The 22,428-nt window shown below is 43.6% G+C and overlaps 1 protein-coding gene and 1 long non-coding RNA gene across 3 annotated transcripts in view; one reads left to right on the top strand and one right to left on the bottom strand.

Annotated features, from left to right (window-relative positions):
- The window catches only part of BUB1B (BUB1 mitotic checkpoint serine/threonine kinase B), a 56,855-nt gene extending 48,880 nt beyond the window's left edge, over window positions 1-7,975 (top strand). For both annotated transcript variants that reach the window (XM_036840743.1, XM_036840733.1), the window contains exons 20-23: window positions 1,491-1,633; window positions 4,531-4,702; window positions 5,492-5,598; window positions 7,422-7,975. In XM_036840743.1, coding sequence (XP_036696638.1) covers window positions 1,491-1,633; window positions 4,531-4,702; window positions 5,492-5,598; window positions 7,422-7,653 — 654 coding nt within the window. In that variant the 3' untranslated portion in view covers window positions 7,654-7,975. The remainder of the gene's footprint in view (window positions 1-1,490; window positions 1,634-4,530; window positions 4,703-5,491; window positions 5,599-7,421) is intronic.
- Window positions 7,976-15,519: 7,544 nt separating this feature from the next.
- Window positions 15,520-18,843, bottom strand: LOC118891001. The gene is made up of 3 exons (XR_005018873.1): window positions 18,678-18,843; window positions 17,460-17,625; window positions 15,520-15,755 (listed from the first exon to the last, which is right to left on the bottom strand). It is a non-coding gene; the product is annotated as an uncharacterized LOC118891001 (long non-coding RNA).
- Between the last annotated feature and the right edge of the window lie 3,585 nt (window positions 18,844-22,428).

The raw sequence follows: 22,428 nt of genomic DNA, 5'->3' as shown, positions 1-22,428 counted from the left end.
GCATTGTTTTCTTTTTCCAAGTTATTTTGACCAAGAACTTCCTTTAACTTTTTATTATGTCAATTTTCAAACGTATAAAAGTAGACAGAATTGTGTAATGACCTGGTCATCTAACTGTGATCATCACCAGCTCATGTCCACTTTTGTTTTAAATTCCTGGTCTGATAATTCCAACATCCGTGCCATGTCTGGTTTTGATGCTTGTTCAAATTGCATTTTTTGCTGTTTGGTATGCCTTGTAATTTTTTCTTGATAGCCAGGCATGATGTACTGGGTAAAAGGAACTACTGTAAACAGGCCTTTAGTAATATGATGATAAGGTGTGAGGGGAGGGAAGGTGTTGTACAGTGCTATGATTCATCGTCTTTTGCAGCGAGCCTATGCCTTTGGACTGTGAACTTCACAAGTTTCTCAGTTTCCTACCCCCACACCCCCTACCACCCGGCTTAGGTAGGACCAGATTGTTGGAGTGGGCTGGAATTGTGTATTTCCCTTCCCCAGGTCAGGTAGGCTCTGATAATGCCCCAGCAGGTTAGGCTCTGGTTAACTAGTTTCCCCTGAAAGCAGGCCTTGTTAAAAAGAACAGAGTGCTGTGGCCTGTTTCAAATGGTTCTTTTTTCCCCTCCTGCTGCTGGAAGCGGGGAATTTTTCTATGATATTTACCGTGAGAACCTGGTCTGGCTCCTAGAGGTAAAGTTCACAAAAATGTGGGGCCCCCCTGTGCTTACAGATCCTAAAAGAGTCATTGATTTTTCAGTTGGCTCAGCTTTTTACATGTTAGGACAGTGGCAACTTCCAAGCTCCTTAAGTGAGGAATGGAAACCAGAGGTCTATTTTTGCCACTCTTGTTTTATCTATACTATCCCCCTGGATCATTTTTGGAACCCAAACACAATATATCTTTTTTTGCCACACCACACGGCTTGTGGGATCTCAGTACCCCAACCAGGGATTGAACCCAGGCCCTTGGCAGTGAAAGCCCAGAATCCTAACCACTAGGCCACCAGGGAACTCCCCACAATATATCATTTTATTCTTTGGAATGTTCTTAAGAAAGTTTTACTGCCTTTTTTTAGTTTAGTGTTTCCGAGGTTTTTATTTCTCATCTCTCTTTTTAAATTGAAATATGGTTGATAGACAATGTTATATTAGTTTCAGGTGTACAACATAGTGATGGTTTTGCTGCAATTTTGATGGTAATACAAATTCTCCAAAATGGTTGGAATGATGGTATTTGAAAACTACCATTTATAGAGCACCTATTATGGGCCAGGCTCACCCCTGATGCTCTTCATCCATTATTTCATTAAATCCTTATAAACAATCTTATTGGAGAGCAGCATTATTAAAAATGGGACAAAAACCCAACATACAAAGGAGCCGACATTCTAATAGAGAACAACAAGGAAGAGTACAGGGCAGCAGTAAGCAAGGTATTGAGTATAAGTCACCCCAAATTAAGAGATAGTTTTCTATCCTTCTATTTCCAGGATCTTCTTCAATACAGTGAATTTATTACCCATGAAATGACAGTGTTGATTATTTATAACCTCTTGACAATGATGGAGAAACTACACAAAGCAGAAATAGTCCATGGTGACTTGAGTCCAAGAAGTCTGATTCTTAGAAACAGGTTGGTCCTTTTCATTCTCTTATAATTCTATCAGCTTTGTCGTAAAACATGGATAGTTACCATTCTGTTTTGCCTTTTGATAAATGCCATATTAATGAACACAGTGTGGTAAGAGAATATTTGCTACCTAAAAGTCTATAGTCACTGGGAATAGTTTAAAAGAATTCAAACAAAACAACACATTGAGGAAAAAATTCAGAAAAAAAGAATTAACAACTCTATTGTGATGATTCCTGTCAAGAAGAGATGTAAAATCTGAATATTTGGGGAAATGTGAGGTAGATTGTCTAGTCTTTCTTTGTGTGGGGCCAGTGCGGAGCTAGCAAGGATGCTAGCAGAACTGAGGCACTGCTCAGTTTCAAAGACCAAAGCTTAAGTCACACCAGATTGAGGTAATTGCCAAGAGAAGCAGGTAGAACCAGAGTGCAAATGCAAACCATGCCAAGGAAAGGGGCTTAGTGTTCAAATTAAATCCAGTTTAGCCATCAGGTTCAAGGGGTGAGCACAGAGCAGGAAATAAGAAATGAAGCCCAAATACCAAGAACTGAGAAAATACAGACAACATTGAGGCATAAACAAGGCAAAGATGCTCAACAATTTTTGTTTTATGGAAAGGACTAGAGGACCAACACACCCTTCTAATAATGGGCATTGATCTCATGGTATTTGAGTGAAGCAGTCTGGTTTAAAGATGCTTTGTCTGCCCCAAGCCTATGACTTGGGTAAGCAGTTAACTTTCTCTCTGAGGTCATTGGTGTACACTAAAAGCTGGAATCATTCTTTACATTTCTCCTGACTACTTATTCTATAAGAAGAAACTGAATTAGACTCTAAATCATAGTCGGCATGGAAATTAAAAGAACCTTCAATGTATTTCTGCGATTATAACCAAAAGAATTAGAGCATCCTACTTTCTTCCCTGAGATGGCAGAGTCCTAAAGGCTTCCCCAGGCATAATACAGCAGCATTTCTCATCCAGGGCACCATAGGTACTTTGGATGAGATAATTCTTTGTGCAGGTCTGGTCCAAGCATGCCAGGATGTTTTATATCTATTTCCCTGTAACTACCTCTCACCCAATTATATACAAGTTACAATCCCCCAGCCATTGTGATCACCAAAAATCTCCCCATATGTTTCCAAATGTGAGAACCCCTGGTATAGTTTTTATTTTCGTTCTATTTCACAGCACTGAAATTTCAGAGGATAGTGCTAGAGTTCTCAGGACTTTTCATGGAAATTGTAAGCAAAGAGATTTTCTAAGCTTTTTTGGGATTAGGCATTTGTATGCTGTGTATTCAGATATCCTCTCAGTCACTAGAGGACTCCAGGAAACCACATAGTGTTGAAGGGACATTGCCTTTTACTTTGTCACAACTTTTCAAATTTGATAGGAAATTTCATATAGATTCACAAGGAATTGAAAGAGCCTTTTTTTTTTTTAACATCTCTATTGGAGTATAATTGCTTTACAATGTTGTGTTAGTTTCTGCTTTATAACAAAGTGAATCAGCTACATGTATACATGTATCCCCATATCCCCTCCCTCTTGCGTCTCCCTCCCACCCTCCTTATCCCACCCCTCTAGGTGGTCGCAAAGCTGCGAGCTGATCTCCCTGTGCTATGCGGCTGCTTCCCACTAGCTATCTATTTTACGTTTGGTAGTGTATATATGTCCATGCCACTCTCTCACTTCGTCCCAGCTTACCCTTCCCCCTCCCCGTATCCTCACGTCTATTCTCTATGTCTGTGTGAAAGAGCCTTTTGAAATCATTTAATGCAGTTTCTACATTGTGTGTGTGTGTGTGTAAAATGAGATCCAAAAAAGTGGAATGTCTTGCCCAGGGTAACAGTGAATGGATGATTAGAGAGCTAGGAGACCTTCCTGCTTCTTTTTATTATTCTCAGAAACATTTTTCCTACCTCTCCCAAGTTTTGAAAATATTTGGGAATTATAGTTTTATGATGGCCAATAACAAGTTGTAGTAAGGAATCATAAATTTTAAAGTAAAATAGATCATTCTGTGCCGTGGAGGTATATGTGATAGGATTAATCAAAGCCTGTATTTAGGAATGTAAGCCCTGCCACTGATATCAATCAGGGATTTGAAAAAACCAACTGAGAAAGCAGAGAAACAGAAGGAACACATAAAAATAATCCATTTTTTCCTCACATAAATAGTTCCTATATCTCTTTGGAGAATAGCTTTATTACATGGAATAGATACGCCTGAGGAAAATCAATAGTGAATTAGTGCTATAAAGTTCTTTTCTGTTTTTTTTTTTTTATAAGGAAACAGGATTGGAATTACATATAAGAGGAAGACAGAGTATGGTATTAATTTAATATAAACAGGATGGTTTACAGTATTTTGTAAAGGTATCACTTTACCAAAAAACAGCCTTATGTTGTTTTCAGTTAAACTCTGGGAAGGAGGGATCTGAATGACACTCGGAAAGCCTAATCTAATAGTAAACAAGAAAGACTGTGACATCTATAAAAGCTTAATTTCCTCCATCATAATTCTTGTCAGTGTATAAACCATTGCTGTTATATATGTTAATATGTACAGTGCAAGACAGAGGCCTGCAGTCTACTTCCAGTATTTAGTTTATATAATATGGAAACTTGATAAATGTTCTGTGGTGGCCATGCACAGTGGCTTAGATATAGTTTGGGTCACTAAACTAATCTTAACATTCCCCAGTTGGGTGGATACTGCCACTGCTCTTACAGGTGCATTTTCATAACTAACCACTGGAGGGAGCTATTGGCATAGCTAAGGCACACCTGCAGTACCTCCTTTTTTTTCTTTCTTTTTTTTTTTTAAAGACCAGCTATGCAGCTTCTTTCATGGCCTATTTTTATTATCTCCTTCTCTTACATCTGGGCTTAGAATCCACGATCCCTATGATTGTAATAAGAACAATCAAGCTTTGAAGATAGTGGACTTTTCCTACAGTGTTGACCTTAGGGCACAGCTAGATGTTTTTAACCTCAGCGGCTTTCGGACTGTACAGATCCTGGAAGGACAAAAGATCCTGGCTAACTGTTCTTCTCCCTACCAGGTAAGTGTAAAACAAGCTTGAGCAAATACGGAGAGGGTTTCTTAATCTCTTTCTTACCTAGATAAGCCATGAAAGCTAGTGTTTAATGATATTGTCTCTCCTGGAACAGATGACCTAGTTTTCAAATATCACCAAGTCAAGCAAAATGTACCATTTTTCTGTCACAACACTGAGGAATTTATACATACACGTGCAGACACATGACTAACTCAGTAACCTAAGTGTCAGGGCCATTTCTACCACTTATCTGTGTGGTCTTTTGTAAATCATTTTCTGTGATCTTCTCTGTAAGATAAAGATAATAATCAGCTCTGTTTACATCAGAATTCTTGTGAGGATTAAATGAAATAATGTATATAAAAAGGACATTAGGACAAATATAAAGTGTTTTATATGGTGGCATTATATGCAGAAATCCCTTCTGACTCAGCTCTGGATATATGGCATTTTGCTGATTGAATATGTGGCATAGCCCTGAACTAGTCATGTAGAACACATTTAGATCACAGCTGGAGTCCATGCAAATTTAGTAGGTGTACAAATTTGAATTTGACAATCCAGATATATTTGTCATCTTTTGTTCTAGGATAATTCCTAGAGTTGGCTCTACTGATCACTTCTTTGGGGAGTTTCTCTCTTTACTGTAACGATAAGTAACAGTCTACTAAAATGTATATCATAAAATAAACTTAGCTAAGCACTATAATACCTGTCAACTTCCTACATAAATAAATTGCCATGACAGTAGCAGAGAATGATTTTAGCTGATGGTGCTTTTTGTGATTTCAGGTAGATCTGTTTGGTATAGCAGATTTAGCACATTTACTGTTGTTCAAGGAACACCTGCAGGTCTTCTGGGATGGGTCCCTCTGGAGACTTAACCAAAATATTTCTGAGTAAGTATTGTTGATTTCAGGGTCTTTGACTGTCCAAATAATGTTCTCTTTATCTTGGGTGCTCTCTCTGCTTTGACAGCCTTGGTTTCTTAGTCCAAATGCCATGATTTCATTAATTTTAACCAGTTTTCATTAGAGTATCAGTGAAGCACCTTGTGCAGGACAAAGGAATTGTTAATTAAAAATGGGAATCTGGGCTTCCCTGGTGGCGCAGTGGTTGAGAATCTGCCTGCCAATGCAGGGGACACGGGTTCGAGCCCTGGTCTGGGGAGATCCCACATGCCGCAGAGCAACTAGGCCCGTGAGCCACAATTGCTGAGCCTGCGTGTCTGGAGCCTGTGCTCCGCAACAAGAGAGGCCGAGATAGTGAGAGGCCCGCGCACCGCGATGAAGAGTGGCCCCCACTCTCACCGCGATGAAGAGTGGCCCCCACTCGCTGCAACTAGAGAAAGCCCTCGCACAGAAACGAAGACCCAACACAGCCAAAAATAAATAAATAAATAAATAAATAATTTAAATTAGAAAAAAAAAAGAGCCAGATAATAAGTTAAAAAAAAAAAAAATGGGAATCAAGCTATTCGGACTTCAGGACATCTTTCTGGACCTAGATGTATAGATGTATCATAGACATAAACCATGACTAGAGTATGGAAGCCTCTCAATTTAGAAGGCTTAATAGAAACATTTTATGAGAATAATTTTCTAACCAATTGGTGTTAGTCTTATGGCCCTTTTTAATAGCTTTTGTCAAAAGTTAATAAGCATCTCTTGAAGAAAGTCAAATTTCTAAATTACCTACTAATTTTAGGCTATTATTTATTTAATGAATGGGTGAAACCAAAGCAGAGAACTGAATCTCCTTGGTGAGGAAGTAAATGCTCTCTTAATAACAGCTGCTTGGTCTCAGAACCTTAGTATTCCCTCAAGCCTACTCATAATACTTATTAAATATCCCATGTTCTCCCTTACCTTATCATAGCTATTAACTTCGCAGAATAAGCTTACCAATCTAAAACTTACTGATACATTCTTTGGTTAAAAGAAAAGTCAGTGTTGAAAATTTAACACCCCTTCACCTCCATTTTCCCCTCCCAACAATTGAATTGTATTTTTTTCTTTATTTAATTCAGAATTTGGCCAGTCTTATTTGTCTCTAACATGTACTTTCAAAATAGGTTTGAAATATAATGTAAGGCATATAGGATAGATTCAGGTTATCTCCAGTTGGTTATGGTCCTAGGTGGGTCTTACACAAACAGAAGCAAGTGGGGTCAGGTGGGGTTTCCTAACAGCCTTGCCTTATACAATAATAGAAGCTTCTCTGATCTTTAAAAAAAAAGGTGCAAACATCATAGACTTAAGCAGTAGTTACTTCAGTTGAGCTTAGGATTCTGAGAAGGTTGTGAAGATAATAAACCACTGGGCGGGGAGAGAGAGGAAGCTGTAGTCTTTCTAATGACCTAGACTTTAGGAAAGTTAGAAGAGAGGAGACAAAATTCGTCTTTCTTCTGTTTGTAGAAGAGAAATGCTGCATCTTAGTACATGGAGGAAATTTATAGATTCAGATGAAAGATTTTCTTTCCCTTTATGTGCATTATATTATGGCTTTTCCCACTATGGTAGTCTTTTTTTTTTTTTTTTTTTTTTTTTTTTGTAGTTTCACCTTGGGTTTTCAAAGGACACTACTTGAATGATCTCTAACCCTAGAGTTAGGTATTACCTTAAATCATGTTGGTGCATAAATGTACCACTGAGTTAAACACAGAAAGAATTCTAACTCCTATATGCCTAATCTTGATGAAAATGGTTTTATATATTTTTAGGCTAAAAGGTGGTGAACTGTGGAATAAATTCTTTGTGCGGATTCTGAATGCCAGTGACGAGTCCACAGTGTCTGTTCTGAGGGAACTTGCAGCAGAAATGAATGGGATGTTTGACACCACATTCCAAAGTCACCTGAACAAAGCTTTATGGAAGGTAGGGAAGTTAATCAGTCCTGGGGCTTTCCTCTTCCAACAAGATAGGCAGTCAAGTCTCTCGCAGATTCCTGCCTAAAACCAATGGTGGTACTGTGGAACACTGGACCTGTATATGCTATGATTTAATTTAGGTACACTACTAACACTTTTCTGCTTTTTGGTAGAAGTATATTTCTAGGTAACTGGCGTTTTCTACTCAACAAGGTACCTCCTCTTGGCCTTGTCTAACTTTAACAAAGAACTGTTTTATTCTAAATGGATTCCATATTAATGGGTACCTTGTTGTCATTTAACGCATTTGTCTCAACTTTTCCCTGTGCTTTTCCCGTTTGTAATTTGTGACCTGTACCCTTATGATCACTATGTATTTTGTAAATAATAAAATAGTATCTGTTAAATTTGTGCTTCTAACATCTCATCTACTTTTTGCTAACTAAGGTAATAAATGGCCTGATTTTGCAGACAGGAGCTACTTTACCATGGAAATGTATATATTCTAGACTTGTAACTGTTATGATAGGATGGTAACGAGACAGAATAGCCAACCATTCCTTTAGGTGTTCCTGACCTTCCACTAAATGGTCTAGATTGAAAAGTAGATAAAATGGTTTACACAAGGCCAAATTTTCTTAAATTTCAAGGGGCAAAATTGTTTTTATTATATTTTAATGTTTTCATTTTTTATCCACCAAGCCCCTTGGTCTACTTATATAATCTAGCAGTGCTGCTGCTACTTGGTGTCTTGATTAGGGCTGTGCAAGTTAGGAAAGAAAAGATTTTGAATGGGCTTTAGCAACCTTTCAGGAATGGAATAATTACCATTCTGTTACATGCAAAATGACTTGGTGGGGGCACGGTTAATGAAGGAATAGAAGGAGATTTTGTTGTTTGGAAGATTTGAAGAGGCAGAATTTTAGAATAAAAAGATGACTTTGAAGCATGGAATCATTTGGGAGAGAATAGGTCTAAATGAAGTATTAGACTGCTAAACAGAAGCATGAATTACACCAGGTCTTGGGTATAGGGAAGGAAACTGGTAGAAAAGGGCAATGAAAATTAACTATTTCATATCTAAATATCAAAATTATCAAATGTGCCTCTATGCTGGTGCCTGATTTTTTTTTCACTCTAGTTGTCACTGTTACTGCTCTAAGATTGCTGGAAAGCAGAAGATTCTAAGTATATCTCAGCTAAAAATATTTAAGCATATATAGTTGAAGCACTGAAAACATGATTTGGCTCTGAAGGATAATCAACTTAGAAATTTTTTGCTCTTAACCAAAATATGATTTTTCAAACATTTTCATGTTTGCTTCTCATACAACTAAGGATATGAAATTATATATCTGTATCTTTTATGTAATCGAACCTATCTACCCCTCTGCTCTCCTCATTTCTCAATCCACCTCTTTGACACACAAAGTCATTTGAGGCTGGATGGTAAATTTAGATTCTTTCTCAACATAGGCTTAGCTACCATCTAGTGAATTTTTCAGCAACCTTGACAGCAAGACTGACAAACCACTGCTTTATGGATAAAGCTTTGATTCTGAAAGTCCACTCTGAGGAGAGGGAGGAAAATCTGAGGAAGCTAATTTATTAGAGAACTTGCAACTATTTTGCTACCTCTTCCTCCTTTCCCCATCCCCTCCAATCCTGACCTTTCTTTGTAGAGGGGAGAAAATAATACCTGACCAATTAGGACCTATGATGTCTTCGTTTTCTCTTTGAGCATAATACCACAAAGCAGGCACATATCCGCTTTCCTTATGTTTTATGTTGTTTGTATTGGGAGAAGGAAGCGGAAGCCTCTATTTGTTGGCTGAAGCTTCAAATGGTTCTTATTTCTTGTCTCACTAAGGCAGAAATATCATAACGATAGACCTGAGGAAAAAAACATAGCTGAAAAGACAGGATCTTCACTTTTGTTTGAAAAGAGACCATGGAATATATAGTGCCTCACCATTCACAAAGTGTACATCCACTAATCTTCTACCACTGTTAGAACCTTCATCCCCCTGTGACAGCTGTACAAGAAGCCTTCCACCCAAGTCAGAGTGCTCTAACTGATGCCAAACCTGAATCTGGAAATAAAAAGATTTCCTTTAGCATTAGGACTTTAGACTATTAGTTGGGCTATTATCTCAAGGTAGATAAGAAAGCCTTTCAGAGGGTTAGCACAAAGCACTTTGAAATGACTCTTGTGTTAGGCTAAAATCTTCAGGCAAAGACAGCAAAGAAATGCTTCTTGTCTGTTGCATTTGGAAAAGAGGAATTCTTCCTCCAGCTGCACGAACTCATACCAAATTCACTTCCAATCTGGCTCATAAAAGTAAGATTTCCCTAGTGAGGAAGATGCGTTTTTAAAAAAATTTTTAATATGGCAAACTTCGACCTTAATGAGGTTCTTGTTTCCACCAAAGACACAAGAAGCTATGAATATTTAATAGGATAAAGGTGGCATTTCAGAAAACTGGTGTTGAAATAATGGATTAGAGTTTGAACTCTATCACCAGCGCCACCACTAGTTCATACAGCACCTTTGTGCAAATTAGAAAAAGGCCCCTTCCTCTAGCAGGTTCAGTACCTCCCTGTGCACCATAGCTTGACTGGATTTCAGTCCCCACTTACCCTCTCAACCTGGTACCCTTGTAAATAAATTGCACAGCCATATGCAGTGGTCTTTCCCGTTTCACAGCTTACCTGCAAAAAAAATTCTAGATAGATCAAAAATGTTAATGTAAAAAACTGAAAATATAAAATAGTAGATGACTTTGTAATTTTTTGTCTGTGACATAACACCAAGATTTATCCAGGAAGATTGCTATTTATTACTATAATAGATAAAAAATAAAACCTGACATAGTCACCTGTCTCTCCCCTCCCCCCCAAAAAAAACCCCTAAACGCAAACTAGGAAAAATTACTTGCCACACGTTTGCATCATTTTTCACTTGCATTATCTCAAGGTCTCATAACTAGTCTCTCTGCTTCCCCTACCCACCTCCAGTCAAATCAGAACCCTCCAATGGCTTCCCATCTCACACAGCACAAAATCGGAAGACTTCTCACAGCCTGCAAGACCCTACCAGGTCTAACCCTGCTATTCCCTCACCTCTTCCCTGACTCCTCTTTCGCTTGCTCACTCCACTGTAGCCTGCCTGCCTCCTTTCTGTTCCTTAAACATGCCAACTAGTTTCCCTCTTTATGAACTTTTTGCTTTGTTTCTTCTGCCTGGAATGTTCTTTCCCATAACTTCACATGGATTACTCCCCTACTCCCCTTTAGATGTCTTCTCAGATCTCCACCTTATCAGAGGCCTTCCCTGGCTGTTCTGTACAAGTAGCGTCCCACACACACACTGCTGTTCTGCTGTTGCTCTCTGTCCCTCTTACCCTGCTTTATGTCTTCCATAGCACCTATCACCTATTTTTTCCATAGCATATATATATATACTTTGTTCTTCTCCCCTGTATCCCACTACTAGAATTTAAGCTCCTTAAGGGCAGGGATTTACTTTGTGTCTTGTTTTAACCCCAGTGCCTAGAGCACTGTCAAAGCACTATTTTACCTAAGGTACAAAGAACTTTCTTAAAAAATTGAAAACCAGTAGAAATAGACAAAGGGCATGAACAATCCACTAAAAACATTTTGATGGCCAGCATGTGAGTTGTTCACTGTCATTCCTATTTAAATAAAATGCAAAATAAACCTGAAATTTTCATCATTCAGATAGTAAATGGTTGAAAATTGTGTTTGTGACGGTGAGGGGAAATAAGCACTCATGTTATTAGTGGGAGTGCAAATTGGCACACTATTAGGAGGTGATTTGGCAATGTTTATTTAATTTAAATATTCATTCCCTTCAGCTGAGAAATTTTTCCTAAGAATTTATCTTAAAGAAGCATTGGCACAGATGCTCAAAGATAAAGCACTGTTTGTAACAGTTGTCCTCCCTGCTTCCAAAGCTCATTAGTCCCAAAGGGATAATCCATGTGACAGACCCTGGGAAAAGAGGAGTCCTGGAACTAATGCAGAGGTGAAGTCAGACAATTTCTGTAGATGGCAGGGATGCCTTGACATTGGTGCCAAGAAGATTGGTGCCCAGTCTTCCAATTTGGCATGAGCCTGTAGAGATGGCAGAACCTGAGTGAGGCTTTGAAAGTTGAATTCCAGACATTTCAGCTTATGTTTAGAAAAAAAAAAAAGCTGAGGGGAAAAAGTGGTTGCCTTTGAGGAGAGTAGGGTGGAGAGAGGAACAAATAAAGGCTTTTACTTTTCAATTTGTGCATTTCTGAGCATTTTGAACATCCTGATTACTTTTTTTTATGTCTATGGGATAATCTAGGCTAAGAAATTATGGGCTATGGTTTTGTCATCTTTTCCCTTCTCTACATTAAAAAAACAAAAAGCCTAATATGTGTTAGGCTTTTTTTTTAGTGGGAAATTTGGGAGACTTTATCATCCAAATATAAAAGCAAGATGAATTTGGAATTAAAATGAGAGCGTGAAAACAGTTTTAAATTATTGAAGATAATATATCTAAACTTCTGTTTTTAGTACGCTAAAAATTCATACAAGTTCAAATGTTTTATAATGTGTCTATTCAAGGTACGCTTTCTAAAATTATCATCTTCCTACTGTTACAAGTTCCGATGTCTGGGAACAAGGGATTGAATTACATAAAACTTGACTTTTTTCAAAACAAAATACATTTTATGGCTTTCGTATAAAAACTTGAGTTTCCACAAACTGACACTGTATGATTAAGAAAGGAACAAACAATGATGAACTCAGGCTAAATGTGTATAGACATACTTTCTTCCCGTCAAAGCATACTACTCCCAATAGTCTTGCACTTTAGAGGCTCCTGCGTCAGACTTGCAGCCGCCTAGCGGTGTTGTCCACTAAATGCAAATTGGCTTCTCCATGGGGAGCAGTGGTTGCCCAGTCACGCTGCTAGTTCTCAAACCCCGTGTGAGCAAAGGGCTGTGTGTCTATTAACTTTATATAGTCCTAGAAATTAGTAGTGAATTAAATACGTAGTGAGTTAAGAAAAATAAGTAGTGAATTAAAATGTTGGAAAATAGCGGCCACAAGTTCAAAAACTAGCTATATTAGAGTCTTGGTGAGGGGGGGAAAAAATCTATCCTAGGCTGTAGATATGCCTGGAATCATAATCTCACTTTCATTTCTAGTGTGTCACTTTGTGTATGTTTCTTTAACCTTCTCTTGTAATCGACTGCTGACCTTACATCACGATACACTTCATTGTACTGTTTACTCTTTTCAAAATTAAATGTTATTTTCACAGGTATGTTTATTCCATCAAAATGTGTACTTTATTTTCCGTGTGTGTATAATTCAGCCTCTCATTCATTCAAAACAGTTACGTGAGTCAGTGTATGCTGCAATTTCAAAGTAGTTTAATCTTACTGGCCTGGTCATGTGATGCGTTTTATTTAATTGCTTCAGTCCTGCAATTAACAAAGTGAGGATGGCATTTCATAAAAACAAATACCCATTAAAATCTGTGAACAAAAAGACGAACATACATTTGCTTTTGCATTTTAAAGTAAAATTGAAAAAGAAACCTGGTAATGCTAGAATAAAGTGATAAAAATATTGACAAGGATGACACATGAAGGTTCAGTGAGACTGGGTCGTTCCAGGAAATGAGACAGCTAAGGGTGAGTACATGTGTGGTACAGCAAGTCAAGGAGTCCCAGTGAATCTAGGGGATCAGGCAGACAGAAATAGGAGCTAGGCAGAGCAGACAGACGTTAACTAGCATTGCTGGGAGAGACCTTCCTGATCAACTACCCTGCCACTAAACAGGTAAGGAAGCCACTTGCTCAGGACTCGCCCAAGCAGACACATCCAGAACCCTACCTAGCTTGTGGACCAGTGGTGTAGGCCACTGGGGCAGCCCCATAGCGCCTGCCTGCATTGTATCATCAGTTGCCTTGGACAGGTACATGTACATGCCTTACCTCTCTAATACAGTTGAGCTCTTTGGGACAAGAACTGTGTCTTCTTTTTTTTTTTTTTTTTTTAAGTTTTCCAGAGAAAGTGAATTTTAATATATTTTTCTTAACCATATTTGCTTATTTATTTATTTGTTTATTTTAATTTTATGGCTGTGTTGGGTCTTCGTTTCTGTGCGAGGGCTTTCTCTAGTTGCGGCAAGCGGGGGCCACTCTTCATCGCGGTGCTCAGGCCTCTCACTGTCACGGCCTCTCTTGTTGTGGAGCACAGGCTCCAGACGCGCAGGCTCAGCAATTGTGGCTCACGGGCCTAGTTACTCCATGGCATGTGGGATCTTCCCAGACCAGGGCTCGAACCCGTGTCCCCTGCATTGGCAGGCAGGTTCTCAACGACGGCGCCACCAGGGAAGCCCAGAACTGTGTCTTTTTATACTCTAGTTACATCTTGCATGTGGTGCTCACATTATAGGGGGTCAACTTCACAGGCCCAGGGCCTGCTAGAACCTCCTCAGTATTGAGATGGCCCCTTGCCTATGGTGCCAAACCAAATGCTAATAACATGGTTAGAGATGCTGCCTCTACAGCCAGAATGCCTGGGTTTGAATCCTGGCTGTGTGACAATGAACAAGTTACTTACCGTCTCTGAGCCAGTATTGTCCTCTATGAAATGAGGATAACCTGAGTGCCTACTTTACAAAGTTTTGAGAACTAAATAAAGCTTTTAGTACAATGCTTGTAGATGTTTGTATTGATTTAGTTCTAATGTGGTCTAAAGTTCCCTAGAAACCTGTCGAGTAGATTAGAATCCCAGCTAGATTGGAGCCTTACTGTCATTTGAGTTAATTTACAGTACAGAGTACGGCTAAATCTATAATATAATAAAGGTAGGTGAAAGAAACATGGTGTTCTCTAATCTAAAGGGGAAATGAGTTTCTACTGGGAGTGACCTTCAGGGAACCAAGTATTTGTACTTCAAGAAGACGGTCTCAAGATAAGCCAGGTACCAAGCTATCAGGAAGGTCCATCTAGTCCTGTCTTCAGCCCACAAGTCTGTTTCAGTCCAAAGGTGGTCTCTGGCTCGCAGCTCTCTGCTGCTTCTGTGCCATGTTCAGAGCACAGGAATCTTAAATGCTGCCTCTGGTCCTGTTTGCTCTGACAGTACGTAACAGGCAGGTCTTGCTGCCCACATTAGTGGGAAGCAAGATGCAGATCCCTTCCCTCTAGCCACCTGCAGATGCATCTCACTCCTCTCCCCCACCAGGGGAAACACTTTCTGGCTTAGGGAGCAGGGTCTACTCACCCCATTTAAGGCCAAGACATTTAGTCTCTTCCTGAGACTCTTGCTGCTAGAGCTTAGGCTTTCAGAACTATTTCTATATTACCCTCTGCTACATCCCTCTCCTGAGCCAGTGGATAAAAAGTGACCACTTGCTTAATAGGAAAAAGGAAAGACAGAACATAGGAAGCCCTATAAATTCGATTCATGAACTGGAAAACCTGGGCTCCAACCCCAGTTCTGCTCCATACTGGCTTCTTGATCAGGGCAGGTCAGTCTGCCATCTATAAATTAGTGCTGAGGCTTCTACCCCAAAGGGCTGTTGTGAGAATTAATAACACAGTATATTTGCTAAACATGAAAATTGCATGGCTCCTGGCAAGCAGTGGATTTGTCTCTGTCTGCCCAGCAGCCAGCCCAGAGCCGGGCACAGGAGGCAGCCGGAGCTGGTGTAATCCATTGTGGAATCTAAGCTACAATGGAGATGCCTGACATTCACTCAGGCCTCCAGCTGCAACCTGTTGACTTCTGTTTTACTCTGTTGATACATGTTCATTTACCCCCTTCAGGACAGCAAATAATCTCTTGGAATGTAGCAAAGATGTTTAGCCAATGAATGTTTTTAAACTCTATTAGGGCTCCACATTTAATGACAGGCACCATGAAGGATATAAAGAAATGTAAGGCATGCCCTCTCCCTTCAGGGAGTTTATAATTTAGTTAGCAGAACAGGATATTACAGGTTAAAAGCCAAGAGAATATAGAGAGAAATAAATCAAAGGACATCTCAAGGTAAAGCAGATGGAGCAGATGTGTTAGGACACTGAAGAAGTGAGGGTCAGCATGGGTTAGGGTGTCCTGGGAGCCATCAGGGCATGGCAGGGATTGGAGCTGGTCTGTATCGGGTAGTTTTCAGCTGCAAAAATCAGAAAATCAAAACTAGCGTAAAGGGTAAGAATATCTGTTATCTCACATAACAGCCTGAACCCAGCAATTCATGGAAGACCCACGTTGTTTCCACCTATTCTGCCATCCTCAGCATGTTGGCTTTTGTCCTCAGGCTGGTCCCCTTCTAGAACCCAGTTGGCTACCACAGCAAGCTCAACAACTTGGAGCAGCACAAGGAAATTTTTCCCAAAAACTCTCGCAGCAAACTTGCACTCCTGTCTCGGTTGTCACATGCCTAGGGCCTAAACCAATCCCTGGCAAAAGGAAGGGAATTAGCAAGATTGGTTTAAACTAATCAAGATTCACCCCTAGGGCTGGTGCTGGGGAGGGGCCCTTCCCTGAGCATACAGGAAGGAGAGGAGTACACATCCAAATAAGTTGGGTTTCTTCCAGCAAGTAAGAAGGGACATGAGATGGATTTAGAGAGGCAACCAGTAGTGTCTGCTGCATGGGTGGTGCTGGGAAGAAAAAAGGCATAACTTGATAGGAAAATAGCATCCTGGACTCTGAAACAGATTGCCTGGGTTCAGACCCCTGCCCTGTCACTTAGTGACCTGAGCAAGTAAGTTAACTTCAGGAGGTCTTCGTTTCTTCACCCCTGAAATGGGATAGTAATAATTCTCACATAGATTGTAAATTTCATGAGGACAGAGACTTGTCTTTTTCATGAAGTTATCCCCAGCACCTAGCACAGAGCTTCGTACCCAGCAAGCACTCAGTAGATATTTATTGAATGGATTCATTAATTGGATTGTTGTGAGGATTTAATGAGTTATTGTGTGGCATAGGCTTAGCACAGTGCATAGCCTATAATATGTGCTCAAGAAAATGAGTTTTTAGCCAGTCTTTGACACAGTGGGAATCCTCCATATATGTCCTTTTGCTGCTTTGCCATCACTTGTGCTGCCAGATTTATCACTAGCCCTTGCTCATTGCAGCTGAAGCTCAGGTGTGGCAGGAAGGCTCTGCTCCTGGGGGACTGGGCCTGGACTTGCAAAGGCCTGTGTACTTGGGACTCTGCAGTTTGTAACTCTGCTCTGACCAGTTTCTGAGCCAGCCCTCATGTTACCATTAACCCCTCAGGGTCAACCCCCTAAAGCCCCCCGGAGACCAGCCTAATTCACTTCTAGGGCTATATGTGCCACAGTGAAGAAGGGGCACCCATTTCCCTGACAGAAGGCTTTTCTTTTTCACTGTGTCTCACGTGAAGTTTGAACTGTCCCAGCCAGTTTCTGCTCGTCCCTCCTTTTCCCTGCTCTGACAGAGGGGGGCCAGCCCCTCCCATTGAGGCAGCTCCCAGGAAGGCTTATCTGTGGGAAATGCCGCTGCTGGGCCTGCTGCCAGCAGCTGAACTGGGCGTTGAGGGCTGACTCCCCCCTGAAGTCTAAAGGCCTTGTCCTTGCGGCACAGCAGTGAAAGCCAGCCAGAGGCAGCACTCAGCCCCGCCAGAGCATGCTGTGGCCAGACCCCAACTGAGTGGCTCCCTTCAGCCATCTGTGCAGTGTCTCCCAGAAACAGTCATGCCAAAGCTCCCCAGGGAGTTCCTGCCTCGGCACAGATCCTGGCTTTGCCACTTTCTAGCTGATCTGGGGAAAGTTATTTAAACACTCTGAGCCTCAGACTCCTCATCTGTACGGACTGGGATAATAAAAAAAAAAAAAAAAAAACAAACCTTGGTGTTTTGAGGATTCAGTGAACTAACAGGTGGAAAGAGCCTAGCCGTCCTATGCCAGGAACATGGTGCCAGGAACATGGTGAGTACTTGATAAAAATGTTTTCTTCTGCGGCCACCTCCATCTCACGAAACCAGGAAGTTTCACAATTCCATAGACCTGATTCTGGAAAAAGAATTCCATTCCCTATTCACTTACTTGAAAAATCCTGTTTCTCCAGAGAGGAAACCCTGGAGGTTAACAGCAGACACCCTAGCCAGGGTCACTCTGAATCCTGATGAGATTCAGTTCTACACTTCCCTCCCTCACGTCCCCAGCAGCGTTGTGACAAACGGGGCAAGAAGGGAAGACCATACGAAGTGGTGCCCACCTTCTGCTTCCCAGGCCATCTGCTAACACTGCCATCTTCTCTGGGTCTGTCTCCCCGTTGGCCACGACCCTATTACCCTTTCTTCTTGCTTCCCCCAGTTGCCCCAGAAGCCGGGGCACTGCGGGGTGGAAGCATGGGGGACGCTAGACCAGCTTCTCAGGGAACAATCCCTGTCTTCCCTCAGTCTGTGCCGCGGCCCCTTGGCTTCCTCCCCACCTCCCCTGCCCATCAGCGTGCAGGCAGGTTCTGCCGCCCAGCCTGGGCTACCGGAAGGCCTCGTCATTCCCTCTTTGCTTCTAGGCAGAGGGCCAGCGTTGGGCCTTCTGATCAAGGCCAGAGGGACAGTGGCAGGGCAGCAAGGCCGTTGGCCGGCAGCAGTAGTAACTCCTCCGGGGCTTTTCCAATTTGCTTTTGTTGAAGAAGAGTTCCTGGAGAAATTCCCTAATACGCAGCCCGGCAGGCACTCCTACTCCATGGAGCGTGGTGGAGAGAATTCTGCCAGTCACACTCTCGGCCCCCTGCCAGCTGTCTTGCACACACCTTGCCCCGCTACCAGAATACCCCATTACCCTGGCCTCCCTGCCCCCCTCCAGACCCACAGGAGGGAGAAGGAGCAGGGCAGGAGGAGAGGCACAGAAGGGGCCCAAGCATCCCTGTCTGACAAGGCCCTGATGCTTCCTTCCCACTGAGGACCACCCCCAGGACTCGATTGGTCACTCTCCCTTTTGCTACCAACACCTTGAAGGGTGGGTGGGTTCTCTGGAGGCGTCTGCTCCCTGGGAGCCCCACCTGCCCTGCAGGAAGCCATTTGGGAAAACCTCTTGAACGTGGGGCCCCTGCCTCTTACCTGGAGGCCCAGGGCTGAGGGGCACCTCTGAGGTAATACCAGCCCTGGAATGCAGGTCACAGGCCCCAGTGACAATACCTGCTCCTTAATACCAGCCCTTCCTTTCTGGAGCCTGCCCCAGCTTGGGATGGTAGGGGGTGAAGGCAGGCAGATCTGTTCCTCCCTTCCTGGCCCTGCGGCGAGAGATGCTGACGAGTGTAGGCAGGTGGAGACAGGCCCACACAGCCGTCAGAAAGGCCCGTGTGAAGCACCCTCTATACACACAGCACAAGGGGGGCGGGAAGTGTGGGGAAGAATCTAAAGATCGAGAAAAAGTTGGCAGTAAAAAGGCATTTTTCCCACACACTGGAACCCTAGACTTTGTTTCTGAAACTTGTTATTCTTAGGGAAAGCCGGGGAAGTATTCCTCTATGAAAATGTGAGGACTTCGCTGTTAGAGGGCCTTTCCAAACCCATCCCCAGGCGATTTGTTTAAATCCATGAAGTGGGACATTTCTGTATAAGCAGTCAATCCAACGGAACCTGACTCACCAAAATGGTACAGATGAGGCAAGTTGCTTTTGAGGCTTTAAGTATATCTCTATTTTCAAAAGCAAAATGGAGAGTAAAGTGAAAGACTTTAAGTAATTGTAAAAACACCATTTTGGCTGATTCACATGCTGCCACTTCCTGGGAGCCAAGAGTAAAAGGCAGAAATGCCCACAGTGACAGCACCGCTGCTGCCTTGGACTCAATTACAGATACGTCACACTCGGGGCTTGACCTAGAACGGGCTGCGTGGGCCGCAAAGGGAACAACGGGCCTGTGAGGAGGAAAGCAGAGTTGCAGTCCGACTCTGCCTCTAATTTCCTCTGTGGCTTTGCTGAGTCACTTAATCTCTGGGGGCTGCAGTTTTCTCACCTGCAGAAGGCGGGGCAGGGCTGATGATTCTAGAGTCCCTTTCAGCTGTGATTCACTGTATTCCAAGTAAGGGTGACCAGAGCACAGAACCGCTTCATGCATTCACTCATTCAACAAAGTTTGCGAGGGTATCTACTACGTACCGGGCACCATGCTGGGTTTCCTGCCCTCGAGAACGCAGCCTGCTGGGGTTAGCAGAGGTGACTCTGCTGGGATAAGGAAGGGCACAGGGCATACCACTGGCCCAAGAACACAGGCATCTGGCCAACTGCCTCCTACAACAGGCAGCCAAGCCTTTACAGGATTTATTCCATTGGCTGGCAGATCCCCCTTTTCTACAACCTGTGAGGAAAGGGATCTAGGTTGGCAGGTGTCCTCACCAAATCAAGAAGCCATGCAACATGATGGTAGAGGAACGAGTTCCAGTCTGTGCAGACATCAGCTTTCAGAAGTCCCTGAAGACAAGACAAACAGAATCGACAATGACGGATTATCATGCTCAGGAATTTTAAAGGATGAGAAAAAGTAGCCAAGACCCATGGTGACCCTTGGCTGGTTTTTGGCCTCCAGCACCCTAATCTTCTTCCCCACCTCATGTGGGTAATGGGAACACTTGACCAGGCTACCCTCCCCTCCGCCAGGTCAGGGGTGGACACGTGACCTGAGCCTCCAGCCAGACTCCCCCTCCCCCTGCTCTTGGACCAGGTGCCGAGGTGCATCAGGTGGAGCGCGTGGTGGGAGCACCTTCCGTCCAGGTGGGGGAAGCGTGGAGACTGTGGAGTTAGGCCCGATGTCTAGAGACCTCAGGGCTGCCCGGCTTCTGTCCTGGACTTGATTCTCCAGACTTCTCATCAGTGCTGGGAGTTAGTTACCTGATGGCTGTCAAAAAGTCCCTTTCCTGCTCAAGATGGCTGGTCATTAGAAAACCTAACTGAGTTTTTATGATTAATGCCACATGGTCCAGTGCTGTGCAGCTCAATCAAAATGTCTATGTGTGCAGCCTGAGACTGTTACATGGGAGGTGACTGGAGTCATGGTTTGGAAGATTGACCTGCTGCTGTTTGGTGTGTGGATAAGAATGAACCACAAACAGCACAGCCACGGAGCTGAAAGCTGAGAAGAACATTGATGTTTTCTGAGCTCTCAGGATTAGCAGTTCCTGTGCCAGGAGCTTCGTTCATTTATTTCCCACAACCCTATAGGCAGGTGAAATCATCCCCATTTTATGGATGAGGAAATTGAGGTCCAGGTGGTTAAATAACACGCTAAAGGTAACTCAGCTGATGAACGGTAAAGCTGGGATGTGAACTCAGGAGGAAAAACTCAGAACCTGGGCTTTTAACCAAACGCCACATTGTTTCTCTATGGAAGAAAATTCATGAAAGAGTTTTCAAAAATAACGCAAACAGCTTAGTGCCACCTTGGGCTGGGGGTGAGAAGCGTCAAGGGGAACGGTGGGTTTCCATCTTCAGCAGCAGTGGGCACTGGTGCGGGAACTGGCAGGTCAGGGTGGTGCCTACACTGGGGCAGCTGTGACTTGGGCTCTGGAGTGAGCATTTCCAGGTCGATGGTCAAAGCCATGGAGAGGATGGTGTTCCAGCGGGAGTGTGGGCAAGTGTAGGAGAGAGGAGCGGGGGCCGAGACTGGGCTTGGGCACTGGGAGAAGAAAAGGAGCCAGTGAGGGGACAGGTGGGTCCAGGGACCGGGAGGGCACTGTAGAAGGCTGAGCTCTGCCTGGCCCCTGGGGAGCTCAAGTTCCCACCTGCAAAGGCCCCTGTTTCTGATCAGGGTCTGGGAAACAATGGGTCCCTGCCGACCCCAGAAGCCGGTACCCATGCTGCCCACCACCCCCTGCGTGCCGCTCTCTCACCCTTCACAGCAAAACCAGCCGAGACCCCTAAAGGCGAGCTCAGCCAGCTGTGGCCGGGCAGCCAGGTCCCAAACCCAAATTCCGAATCCTGCAGCTCTGGGGGTGGGGAGCCTGGGAGGTCTGGCTTCCCAGGGGCTGAGGGAGGCTTGCACTGAGCTGGGCAGGCAGCCCTTCCCCCCACCTCCCCCTCCCTAAAGGCAGGCAGGAAAAAAACGTGTTTTTATAAATAGCTCCAGCCCCAGCTGATTTGTAAATTCAGTGGGTTTTTTGTGTCAGTGACATCACCCTCCTCCCCATGGCAACCTCCGACGATATCAAAATTGCCAAGCAACGTTGGAGCAGCTCGGCGCCCCAAACGAGAGCGGGTTGATGCCTGAGGATTTAATGGAGAAATCCCAAAGTGAGCCGAGGTGTTCCGTGGAGGAGGGGGGCGCGGCTGGGGTGGAGGCCAGAGCCCGCCAGCGCCGCCTGCCAGGAGCCCTGGGCCAGCTGGGGCTCCTTGGCCATGCTCCCTTTGACAGCCTGCTGCCGGCAGCAGGGGGGAGGGCATCGCTCCCTGCCTGATGTGCCAGGAGCCAGGAGCAACCATCCAGGTGACTAAGCCGGCCCACGGGCACTGAGTCACCGCTGGCCTGGAGGTTTCTTCCTTCCCTTTTGCATCTGATTATTTTGGGAACTGGAAACTTGGAGCTGCACCTGAGTCCCGCCCCTTCTAGCTCTCCCCTCCCTACCTGGGGCTCCAAGGAAGATGGGACCTGCCAGGAGTCTGCCGCCCCCCGCTAAGGATATGGAAGACGCTGTGGGGGCCTGAGGGGCCGGGGAGAGATGTCGGCCGGCAAAGTGCAACAGCAGATATGGTGATGAGGCTGCCTGTCCTCTGGAGGTGTCGGGAGAAGGGGAGTCTGGTCCATGCTGACTGGCGTCCTCCCGGGCTGGCTTTGAACTCACCTCCTACGGGCTATTTCTGTAAATGAGCAGCTC

This window comes from Balaenoptera musculus, chromosome 2 (assembly GCF_009873245.2).
Source record: "Balaenoptera musculus isolate JJ_BM4_2016_0621 chromosome 2, mBalMus1.pri.v3, whole genome shotgun sequence".
Lineage (NCBI taxonomy): Eukaryota > Metazoa > Chordata > Mammalia > Artiodactyla > Balaenopteridae > Balaenoptera > Balaenoptera musculus.
The sequence above is the reverse complement of the archived record's forward strand: the minus strand, read 5'-3'. Positions and strand labels throughout refer to the sequence as shown.